This window comes from Talpa occidentalis, unplaced genomic scaffold (genome assembly GCF_014898055.3).
Source record: "Talpa occidentalis isolate TD23 unplaced genomic scaffold, MPIMG_talOcc4v2.1 talOcc4.15, whole genome shotgun sequence".
Lineage (NCBI taxonomy): Eukaryota > Metazoa > Chordata > Mammalia > Eulipotyphla > Talpidae > Talpa > Talpa occidentalis.
This window is the reverse complement of record NW_023601543.1, coordinates 44,311,801-44,324,547: the sequence shown is the minus strand read 5'-3', so window position 1 is coordinate 44,324,547 and position 12,747 is coordinate 44,311,801. Positions and strand designations below refer to the sequence as shown.

At 34.5% G+C, this 12,747-nt stretch overlaps 1 protein-coding gene across 2 annotated transcripts in view; it reads left to right on the top strand.

The window, feature by feature from the left end:
- CHIC1 (cysteine rich hydrophobic domain 1) overlaps positions 1-8,809 on the top strand; it is a 60,106-nt gene extending 51,297 nt beyond the window's left edge. The window contains exons 4-6 of one of the 2 annotated variants that reach the window (XM_037512248.2): positions 469-525; positions 796-855; positions 8,508-8,809. In XM_037512248.2, the coding sequence (XP_037368145.1) occupies positions 469-525; positions 796-855; positions 8,508-8,786 (396 nt within the window). In that variant the 3' untranslated portion in view covers positions 8,787-8,809. Of the gene's footprint in view, positions 1-468; positions 526-795; positions 856-2,525 lie in introns of both variants that reach the window. The other variant, XM_037512249.2, reaches the window with a different exon arrangement.
- The last annotated feature ends 3,938 nt before the right edge of the window (positions 8,810-12,747 follow it).

Below are 12,747 nucleotides of genomic sequence, written 5' to 3'. Positions count from 1 at the left end.
TATAGACCTTGGCTGACTGTTATATATAAGGATATAGGATAGGAAAACTTTCTATGAAAAATCAGATTAGCTTGGCATATGTATGTATGTATGTTGAAAAAGTAACCCTTTGAGAAGGTACACAAAAATCTAAATTGGGTCTATAAATGCACTACAAGCAGTGTTGGTAATGCTTTCACAACAGTCTCGTGAATGGACTCACAGGCAGAGTAATTTGTGCATATTTCATTTTGAAAACCATGTATTATATCCCTGTATGCCTGTATGTGGGGGGGGGGACTTACTATAACAGTATAATGTCACAAATATCCTTCTTTTGACAATTTTAGGTACATTACATTTTTCTGATTTTGATAGAAAATAGGAGAAATGGTAGGATCTCACAAAGGAAGCAGGAAAATACAGATACACATAGTTTACAAAGTTATTTAGTTCATCATGTAACAAATACTTGATTCTTTATCCTAGACCAGAAGATCAATTCAGAAGTTGTTAGAATGGGAAAACAACAGATTATATCACAAGGTAAGAAAGTTTAAGCATTTAAGTGCCCATTCATGTATTTGTATCATTAAATTTAAAAACTGGGAATTTTTCATGCCACAAAAGGACGAATTAGAGAACTAATACTCAATTTTTAATGTATATTTCTTATAGGTTATTTTTAAAAGCTGTGTTTTGTATTTGGCACTTGCTCCTGAATGTCTCTCAGTGATTTATTCAAATGTATAGGTAATAATTATTATAAATATCATAAGTCAGTATCAAAATTATTAACAAACTATCCTTTTTTAGCTTGCTTTGCACTGGAAGTTGACTAAAAGGAAATGCGAAACTAGCAATATGATGGAATATGTAAGTATGTGGTTGCTTTTAATAACATTTTTGGATTCCTCCTAAGTGTTACATTTTACTGTTATCATTTATCAGATCCTCTTTTTACCTTTTTTCTGCTCAGCCTGAACTTTTGTTAGTTGAAAAGTAGATGTTTCCTTACACCTTCTTTAGATTAGTAGCCAATATGAAATATCTTGAAAGCTAGCATTATTTTGATCTTAGAAAAGCTTCAACTAGTATGCTCTGATGAAAAAGCATTGTACAGCCTTAATCTTCTTTTAATGTAGCTGCAAACTACTACATATCTGAACACAGCTGCTGTTGAACAAAGTATTTCTACATGTAATTCTTATAAAAATGGAATTGACTTCTGAATTTTGAGTTTATACTTGACTTTTCTTTCTTAGCTGACATTTAACTTTTATAAAGAAACTATAGGTTCTAATTGCTTTTACTGAAAGCTATGCAATCTTAATCCTAAAACATTAACTTCACATATAGCCAATGTGATAAATCCTAACATTCAAAACAATGTAAAATGTATCCAAGCTTCAAGTTGCTGACATGTATTATATATTTAATATAAACATTCAGGTTCCATTTCATAAGTAAAGATTATTATGAATTCCTTCTCCACTTTAAATAGTTTTGGGGAAAATGTGCAAATGACCACAAATTTAAAATTAACTATAGACAAAACCTTATTTAAACTATTATCAATTAACTGGATCAAGAAGATGTGGTACATATACACAATGGAATATTACTCAGCAATCAAAAAGATAAACACGTGCAATTTGCAGCAACATGGATGGAGCTGGAAGGGATCGTGCTCAGCAAAATAAGCCAGAAAGAAAAAGAAAAATACCAGATGGCCTCACTCATAGTAGGAATCTAGAAAACCTAAATAAGGGACCAGGAAAAAAAATAACTATAAGAAAGGAAAAATCAAAATCAACAAACAACTATGAACCAGAGACACACTATGGGGGGGGCACGGAAAGGAGAGATTGGGGTGAAAATAAGGGGGTTGCAATTGTATGGGAATATAAAAATAAAAGTAAAAAATAAAATAAAATAAAAAATAAACTATTGTCATTTGTATTTTATATATTAAAGTATATAAAACTATAAACTATATGTATTAAACTTATATAAATTTATATATAAATGTCTTAGGTTTTTAATTTTATTTCAAATCTATCTTAATTAAAATGTTGTAATTCATTAGGACATTTTAGTATTTTTCTCAAAAACTTGTCAAAGATAGTAATACTTGGCCAATATCAGCTGCTTTGATTGAAAAATATATAGGTAAAGGTATTTTTTCTAATCTACATAACACAATTTTAATCCCTTTCACTCTGCTAAAAATAAAGGGAAAGAAGAAGGTTGAGAAGGGTAAGATAATGCAGTAGGGTTTGCTTTCCTGTACCTAAACAAATAGTTATGATAAATCAGGTAATAAAAGCTGTTAGCTGCCATACATAGTTATGTTTGCCAATTTAATTTGTCAATCTAAAGATAACTTGTGATATGTTCTTTTTATAATTGTATATACTTTACTAATTTATAGTACAGGATCAAAAAATAATCCTGTGAAAAATTATTATAGACTTTCTGGGTTATATATAAATTATAGTAAATAAAAATTGTCAATATATTCTTTATTTGTTTTTATTTTACAGGTAATATTAATAGAATTCTTACCAAAATATCCCATTTTCCGACCTGACTGAGGAATTTTATTCAGTCACTTCTGTTACCTGTCATTTCCTACCCTTAGTGCCTTGTAGATGATTTTGGAATGAAGATGGCCTCCTTTGCTGTGTTCAACTTATTCTTTATAATGGTAGAATGTTCTCCTCACTCTTTTATTTGTGTTTAGGAAGAAAATTTGTACATCTTTTTTTTGTTGTTGTTAAATGAGGCTTGTGTTTTGCACTCTCAATTTTTAAATACACACACTTACATGTATGTATGTATGTGTGTATATACATATGTGTGTATGTCTGTGTATACACATATATGTATATATATTTATATAGTTGCCACTAAAGATTAAACATCAGTGCTGGTGTTTAAAAAACAAAAACTTGTTCTGAGCATGCTGCCTTATAATTTTCATACTCACCGTTTCTAAATATGCATCATTTTTCTAGGCGACTTCATGCTCTGTAATCCCTACTGGACACGTAAATAAGCTTTTGGTAGGTTTTAGAAATGGTTTTACTCTTACCTGCTTTTAAAGGACATGCAATTAATAGCACTGTTTTTGTCCTGCACTTTGCTATGACTTATGTTAGTAGATAAAGTATTTAAACTCCTAAAGACTTGTAAATATTATCTGTTTGCATAATGTAAAATGTGATATGCCATGGTTTACAGAATGTAATATTACTCATACTGTATTGCCAAAATTCTGCATAGATTTTAATATGAATGAAGTTTGCAAGCATCCTTTTGAATGTATAGACTGTTAACATGCTGTTTATGGCAAAACCATAAGAAACATGTTAAAATTTTCAGGTGTGAGGGTAGGTTGCCCTTTGTAACAAGTGGATTAGAGTTGACGTCATTGTCTGAAATACTCTGCATTGCACCTGAAATCAAGAACCTTATTTTTTTCCATTTAATTCAAGAATTCCATTTTGTCCTCCACTCTCACCCTGAAAAGAATTCATCAGCTATCTGACACATTTCACAGTCTCACTATCCTCATTTATTTCCCTCTATATATCCTTTCCCCCTTTGGAAATACGCAATTATGACCTTTAAGGGGTATTTCAAGATTTTAGCTGTCTCTGGAGGTGTCTTAAACCCCCCCATGAAAGCCACAGCTAACACCTTTCTGGATGTTCTGATACTCTACTTTGGAAAAGAGAGAGAAGTAATTGAGAAACTGAACCTAAAGAATATATTTAGTGGCTGATTTACAATTGTTAAAATATTCACAATCCTCTTTTGAGGATTTTTTAAAATATTTGGATATTATTAATAAAGAAAGACAGATATTTAGACAAAATTATTTTACTTTATAAATTCACCACACATGGAGCCTTTTCATTGATATGTGCATATTTCTCTTCACAATTAAAATGAGTGAGAACACCGCAGACTAATTCTTCTAGATTTTGAAATTTTAACACAATGAAAGCTTTCTATGATGTTAATTCGATTGTAAATGTATACCTATATGCAGGCATTATTTGTAGTTCATAGTACTAAAAATAAAAGTGTCTGGGACTGAATGATATTTATTACCTTATTCTTATTGTTTTTAGCAAAGTTTTTTAAGCAAATATTCATGCCAGTGAAGAGAACAATAATTTCTTCATACAAGTTCAAGCCTTTTAAAGACTTTTAAAATTTACAACTAATTCGAAATTCACAGTCCTGGATCAGACAAAGAAGAGGGAAAAAAGAGAGTTTATTTGATAAGTGACTGTAATTGTTTGCACAAACACTTTTCCACCTCTCTCTGTAGAACCCTATTACCCACATGACACCCAGCCACCCAGAATCTCTAATTTTAAATATATTGTGTGTGCCTGCAAATATCATTTGTCTGCTGCAAAACTGAAGGTGTATTTTTCTAGACACGATAGAAATCTCTGAAAATGCGTATCAGATGTCTTGTTATATAGCTACTAGGGTCAGGGCAAATTGTATTTGTGGTTCCTGTTCCCGCTAATATCACCAGGTCTTTATGCTTCAAACTGTGACTGTTTAGTACCAAAATTGATTTCCAGCATAATACAAAATGTATCATTGTCACTGATAAAATAATTATTTCTATATGTCAACTATAAAATCTTTTTTTCTGTAAACATACAGTTTGGCCATAGGATGGCCATAGTAGCTTTTATGCTGTGTATAAATCACACTTGGTTTTGCTCAAGAACAGCAAAAAGTAGTCAGTTGTTTCCATGAAACAAATACTGAGACACAGGAATAGAGTGTATATGTTGGTTATAAAGTATAATTCAAGTTATGGTAGTATTTGTAATAAAAAACCATTTGCCAGCTTGTGTAAACTTCATTTTAAAACCTACTCTGATTACTCTTAAATTGATCATTTTAATGTTCATTGTGCTGGTTGACTCATCTTATTTTCTTGAACTACTCCGAAAATACCCAAATTTCTTATTTTCTTTCTTGTATGACTGCTTTTTCAAACTGTTTTCATTTGGACAGAGCTGTCGCAGTTGGGTATTTTGGAGTACTTTGGGGGGTTTGTTTTCTTTTCAAGGGAATTGGCAGTAGTGAATGCTAAAATGGCAGAGCACACTCTGGTCATTAATCTCTCCCACCTATCCTCAGGATAGAACACACTTGGATATTTTTATCAAGTTAGTAAAATAATTTTGTGACAGTTGTTTTTAGGCTGAAGAAAGTCATTTTTCATTTCTTTCTTATGTAGTATTCCTTTATGAAACCTGCTATGGCAGTTTGCAGAGAAAATAATGTGTATTAAGCCAAAGTATATAAATCTAACAAAGCTTTGAGGTCACAAGTTAAAGCTGCTCTTTCTCTAACTTTTTTTATACATCTCCACCCCCATTCCCCCTTTAAGTCCCTAAATTGTATATAAAATGAAATAATCTTTAATCTTTTCCAGCTACTTTTTGTTCCCTTCTTCCCCTCTGTTAATTTTAGGGAAAAAAATCATTGTAGTCGAACATTAGTAGTAGATGGAGAAGTGCCTTGTCTATTCTGAACAAAGATAACATTTTATGTTGAAGGAAGCAGAATAGGTGAATTAGTAGCTCATTAGATTTAAAACCTCCTTTTCTAAAGTGTAAAAATATTTCAATAGCATATTTCATTTCTTCTATTATTTCTATTGTTTCCTTATTTTCCTCCAATTATGTGATAATATTAATGACAAAATATTACAGAAAATATCAGTCACTTTAAAAAAACAGTATAATTCTAATGCTTGTAAACATGAGCTTTAGCATGGTTCTGAAAGAACAATTTGCTTTTGGTTGAAGCCCCACCAAAACCCACTTAAGTGCTTAATGTACTTGCTACTCATATTATGACCTATAAACACTAATGTCTGAGCAGTTAATTAAACTGTGTTAATATTTCATTTTTAATGAAATGTATTCTTGTTTTTTCATAATTTGAGTTAAGTTCCATAACATATATAAGCCCTTAAACAAATGTGTAAGAGCTTTAAAAAATCATTAGCATTTTATTTTGTTTACAAATAAACTTCCACTTAACAAAAAAATCAAACCTCACTGCTTGAACATAAAGCCCCAAAAAATATTTCGTCAAAATTGACTGTATTGATATAGAAGGATATGGAATTACTACACCAGGTTAATTGGAGCAGTTTCACATTGTGGAAGTACTTTTTGCTAAATTGATAATAAGATCAATTCATTGAAATTTAAGTCCTTTTATGCCTGCCTATAAAACTTTTTTAAAAATCTGTTTTGCAACAATTTTCAAACATTTCAGGTTCCTTTCAATGGTGAGCTATTGGAAACTTTTCCATAGAAAAGGAATAGGTTTTATTAATAATACCTGTTCATATGATACATGGACTAAAAGCAAGGAGATGTATATATACATATACACTACATAATATATGTATATTCTTGTCCCAAATTTCACATTCCTGATTCTGAGCCAGCCTTTTCATTTAGATGATGGCAACCTGAGGATATGCTCCATTTTCTGTGGATTTTTTCAGATTCATACTATGTGAGGAAATGATCTAATACTGTGGGCTCCAGGCAAATCATTTAAATTACATTTTAAATTACATGTCAGTCTTCATCTGCAAAATCTGGGGTGAACCTAAAGCTGGACAGGAAATCAGAGATCACTAAACATTCTGTGATCCTAGGAATACTTAGGAAATATTTCCTCTACACAGTATCAGAATCATTTTTCTCAAATCTGCTACCCTTGGTGGACACTCTCACAGTGCCTTGCACTCAGTTAAAGTTTGATTCGCCAACTGTCTCCTATCTGGTGTGTGTTTATATCACACAGACTCAAAAGAAACCTGATGCCTGCTAGACCTCAGTCCTTCCATGGTGATAAAAACGAATGTAGTTTCCCTATGAACTGAGGACTGATGTCTGTAGGCTTTGCCTAAGTGGAATGTAATTGGTATCCAGGCAAGAATTATTGCTGTGACAACAATGGAGATATGGGAGGATCCACTTTGACATTGATGTGAAAATAAGTTCATATCCTATCCAACATCTGCTTCAGTGTCTTATTAAGGTCCATACCCTCAAAAGGATCTGTTGGAACCAGTTAATCATATTAGATGGAAAGGAAAGAGGTATGGAATTCAAGAACCCAAGTCACTTCTGGTTTAATTCTTAGCCTCTGCTGCTTAATTCCTCTGTACCTCATGTCCTCATTGTGGAAGTGGGGACAATAATCTGGACCTACCTCACAGGTGAATTGAGGTTTTTTTTCATATATTAATGTGCTTTTGAAGTTGACTGAAAGATATACTGGATATCATAATTTTTTTAATTCCTAAATAGATTTCTTTTAATCTATGTTATATTTTTTTTCTCAGTTAGACCCTACAGAATGAATGTTGTAGTTAATCTATGTTTTCAATAGCAAAATTTGTTACCAATCCCCTATGTGTTAAACATAGTAATTGTGTTATTATGTTAATACTTGATTTAGGGAGGAAAAGCAGGTGGATGTAAACCAGTGGTTCCCAACTTGGGGAAGATAAAGACAGCAGTGGGGGCATCATTGAAACTTTTCAACATTTCAAAAAGTATACTAGAAATCATACATTTAACCCACAACCCTGCTGTGCAAACCAACTAAGACATTGCATTTCCATGCATCTTGCCTGTATTTTTTCAATTCTGTCTGTTAACACTGGTTATCACACACTGATCAGAAACTGTAAATGGTGGTTATGTTTTTGATTAATAAAAAAATAAGAAAGCCTATTATTACATGCAATTTAGTAAATAAAATACTTGAAAACATGGGGAAGGAATAATAAAGGGATCTTTATGGTAAAAGTGTTGGGAGCCATTTTTACGAAAGAACTAGGATTATTTGATCCCGTCCACATGTTGCTTACTTAGTCCCTAAATAATGAAATGCTGGATTGTGTGTGTGTGTGTGTGTGTGTGTGTGTCCGTGTGTGTCCGTGTGTTTGGCTAGATTGAGCTATGTAACTTCTGATTAGAATTTGCCTTCAGTTTTTTTCTGTTTCCGGATGACCTAACTAATTTATTGGGGTGTGTATGAGTAATACACACACAGAATTGCAAATGTGGAAAGTTATATCATGTTCTAACACTGGAGTAAAATTTTCCACGTCTCAGAATAGTTCTGTGTATAAACTCAGTATGAAGGCAATAATTTCTCAAATGTTCCTTTTATTCCTGCTTTTTGTTGTTTGCTTGCTTGCTTGCTTTTATCTTGGCTTAATTTTCCATTTTTCTAGTAAACAATCAGTGTAAAATTGTTTTAATGCCTGGACTTTGAAACAAGTTACATATATTTGAAATTATATAATCTACAAGCTAGTTTGACATCCTTGAACTGACCATGCAAATATGAGTCTCGGCTGCAAAAACAGGAAATACGGGTAGCTAGAAAGCAGATGGTGATCAAACTATCTGGTTGAAAAGCCTATGATTTCTACTTTTTGGCAGAGGATTCCTGTTGGGACAGCTTTACCAGAAAAGAATAAAAGTGGACATGTCCACTCAAACCAAGAACTTTCATGCATCTTGTATTCTTACATAGCCTGTGGAATGAATTCCTTTTTCTCCCTTGAGAGTGACTCCCTTGGAAGAACTCAACCTATATACAGCTGTGCCAAAATGAAGGATATCTGCCTCTCTGAAACTTTCACTGCTGCTTCTGTTGTTGTTCACTTGTTAGATATAAAGTTTTATTATCTCAGGATGCAAAATTACAATAAAGTGTAAATCTATGTTAATGAATTAAGTTGTGTGTTGTTTGGTTCATCTTCCCTCCTTCCTTCCCGTCAATATTTTTTCATCTTTATGAGATCATTACTTAAGGCTTCCTTTTAAAAAATGTGTTTGGCACATTGATCCTTCCTGCATTTGCTAATGTTATGTCTGACCATGTAAGTAATTCATGCTGTATGTTAGCTTTGGGGGCCTTTGTTCTGCCCAGTGTTTGGCTAAATAGGAATTTGTTTCTGAAAAACTTTGCATTTGCCCTGCACGCCTGTCTATGAGCTGCAAAATTACAGTCGAGGTGGATTTCACTTTCCTGAGCATAAATTATAGTGCATGAAATATGGAAATCTGAAGCTACTTTAGAAAATTTGAATTTTAAAAGTAGATTGTTTAAGAAGTTCAAGTGTTAACATCAACTGGACTTGTTATTCAAGCTGATTAACATGCAATAATAGGTTTTTTAAAACTTATGCCAAACTTTTGCAAATTCAGCAAAACAGCAAAGTGCAACAGAAAAAGACTGCTCAGTGTTTCCTGGTATTTTGGTAATTGTTAAATATTTCAAAAGGTCTTTAAATTGCATCATTTTTAAGCAGAGATGACACACTTAAACCGACAGACAAGTTTCATAATGTTTTATTCGGAAAATTCTTTTTTGAAATTTTACTATATGGGTGAAGCAAAAATCTACACTGTTCACTGAGAACTTCTTGGACGTAGAAGATGTGCTATGTGGGAAATACTTCTACTTTATGTTTTTATATCAGAGGACAGAAACCACATGCATTTAAAGCTGCCATTAGATAACATTTAACACTTCAATACTCTGCTTACCTAATTGTTAGAAATTCTCTGGGGACTACTACAATTCCCCAGTGATAATTGCCATAAATCTGAGTTGTAATCTGTTCTTTTACCTGAGTGACATGTAGCAAAAATCAGAATATTCTGAGCCTGATTTTATCCATTTCATCCACAAAGTAGAAAGTTTGGTTAGATCAGAGTTGCAAACTCATCTGTAGCCAATCCACAGACAGACGTGTCCTTTTGACCTGCGAGATTTTGTCACATATTTGAATTAGCTACCAGTACTTAAAAGCTAAGACTTCACATAGAAATCCAGATTTCTCACTTCACTTGGAAAACTCCACATTTGAACAATCAGCAAGAGGTGAGTAGCAATCCATCCCTTTTAGGTGGAGCGTTTCTGTTTTGTCATGGTCTTACTATTCCCTCTTGTCCTGAAACTCAGGTTATGTTGTTTTTCTTACAGTACAGTTAAAAAGAAAGCCATTGTGTTGTCAATATTTTACTTTTGTTCTATGAATAGTTGTTTTATGTATTTGGGTGCATCTGCGTTGAGTCTGTAAATATGAATGGCTGTTAGAACGTCCTAATGAATTGTCTGTCCCGTGATCATTATATAGTACCCATCTTTGTCACTAATTACCCTCTTTGGTTTTTTGAAGTCTAATTTTGGTATAAAAAAATAGCAGTTTCTGCTTTTTCTGTGTATCACTGGCTTGAAGTACCTTATCCCAGCCTTTCACTTTAAGTCTGTGTTTGTCTTTAGATCTCTGAGTCTCTTGTATACATGGTAAAGATGGTTCATGCTTATCCACCCAGCCTGTCATTCTGTATCTTTTAATTGGTAAATTCAGACAATTCATGTTTGGGGTGATTATTAATCTATAAGGCTTATTTACTACTATTCTTTGAAGGGGTTTTTTGGTAGATTTATCGTTCTATTGTTTCATATTCCATGTGTTGCTTGCTATATGCCTTTTGGTTGTCGGCTTTCCCTGGTGATTTAGTTTCTTCATTTCTTTTTCTAAGTGTATGCAGTCTTGAGTTTTACTTTGTGGTTACCATGAGGATTATATCAAACCTATTCTAAAATAGTCTTGTGTGTGTGTTGGTAATGATACATCATTTGACTATGCAGTTTCTGTCCCTTCTCCCCTTTAGTGTGTTGTTGTTGTCTCACAGTATTCTTGTTTCTACTTAAGATTTCATATTACTGGGCCTCCCTGGTGGCACAGGCGGTTGAGCACCACACTGTGAAGCTGTCCGCAGCCTCTGCAGCGCGGGTTCGATCCCGGCCCGCCGGCGAGAATCCCACATGGCGCGGCAGACCTCTCCTGTCTCACCCACTGCTCCCCTCAGCAGTGTATTTCAGTCCTCTGCCTGCTCTTCCCCACTTTATCTCTGGTGAATCCTCTCACCCTCCCGCGCATCTGGCCTGTACCCCGGTTCTTGTATAAATAAATAAATCTTTAAAAAAAAGATTTCATAGTATTATTTATCACCTACTGTTTATTTCTTTTTTTAACCTACTGTTTATTTCTCAAGGCTTTCTGTTGTTTTGTTACTTTTCTTGTAGAAGAACACCTTTCGGCCTTTCTTGGGGAGCTCTAGTGTTGGTATATTCCAGCTAGCTTTTGGCTGGCAATTTTTCTCTTTCAAAACTAAATGTCATTCCACTCTCCTAGCCATGCAAGTATCTGCTGAGCATTCTGATTTCTTTATCACTGACTTGATAGTTTAACAATGATATGTATTGGCGTAAGTCATTTTACATTTAGAAAACTGGGTGTTCTTTCAGCTTCCTGGACACCCATGTTTAATTCTTGCCTTAGGTTTGGCAGTTCTCAGATGCTACTTCTTTGAATAGGTTCTCTGTTCCCTTCTCTCTCTACCTTCTGGAAGACCCATTGTCCTTGTTTCCTCTTCTAGTGGAGCCTGATGTTTACAGTCTGTAGAGTTTCTTCATTTCCAAAATCTTATTTCTCTTCTTCCACTTGTGCCATTTGTACATTTCTATCTTCAGTTTCCTAAATCATCTCTTCTGCCAGTTTAAATCTACTTAATATGTTTTCCCTATTTGTTCTCATTTCATTCAGTAGCTCTTTTTGCGTTTTTTAGATATCTTCAAACTCTGTAGTGAAGAACTCTTTTTCTTCCTGGATCTCTTCTGAGATCCTGAACCCACCTCTCTGTATTTGACCTTCTAGGACCTCATTGAGTTTCTTTAAGATTGTAATTCTGGCCTCCGGGTGGCGCAGAGAGTTGAGCTCAGTGCTGTGGAGCTGTCTGCAGCCTCTGCAGCACAGGTTCTATTCCCGGCCGGCCAGGGAGCTACCCACATGGCACAGCAGACCTCTCCTGTCTCACCCGCTGCTCCCCTCAGCAGTGTATTTCGGTCCGTCTGCCTGTTCTGTTCTCCACTCTGTCTCTGGTGAATCCTCTCACCTCCCGCACCTCTGGCCTGTACCCCAGCTCTTGTATAAAAATAAATAAAATCTTTTTAAAAAGGGGGGCCTCCCTGGTGGCACAAGGAGTTAAGACACAACCTATGAAGCTAACTGCAGCCTCTGCAGCATGAGTTCAATCCCTGGCTAGGGAGCAACCAACATGGCGCAGCAGACCTCTCCTCTCTCGCCCACTGCTCCCCTGAGCAGTGTATTTCATTCAGACCGCCTATTCTGTTCCCCGCTCTGTCTCTGGTGAATCCTCTCAACCCCACACCTCTGGCCTGTACCCCCATTCTTGTATGCATAAATAAATAAATCTTTTTTAAAAAAAGATTGTAATTCTGAAATATTTGTTAGCTCCTTGAATCTGTGTCTTTTATATAGGTTCCTGGATTTCTTTTTTTTTTTTTTTTTTTTTTTTTTGGCTTTTCCATTTTGCGTTCAGAGGTTCCTAGGTACGTATGTTCCCTTATTTAACATTTCTGGTTGGGGTGCTGTGGCTTTACTTTTGTTAGCTTATCTGCTTCGTTAAACTTGGTAGCAGGTGATGTAGGCAAGGGATGCTGAAGTCCAAATATTTGACCTCAGTCCTGGTGGTGAAGGACAGTTATTCCAGGTGGAGAGATTTGCATTGCCTCTTCTTGGTCACTGATTCATGGAGCCCTCTCCTCTGCTACTTGCAGTAGGTCTCTTTGATCTCCCAATAG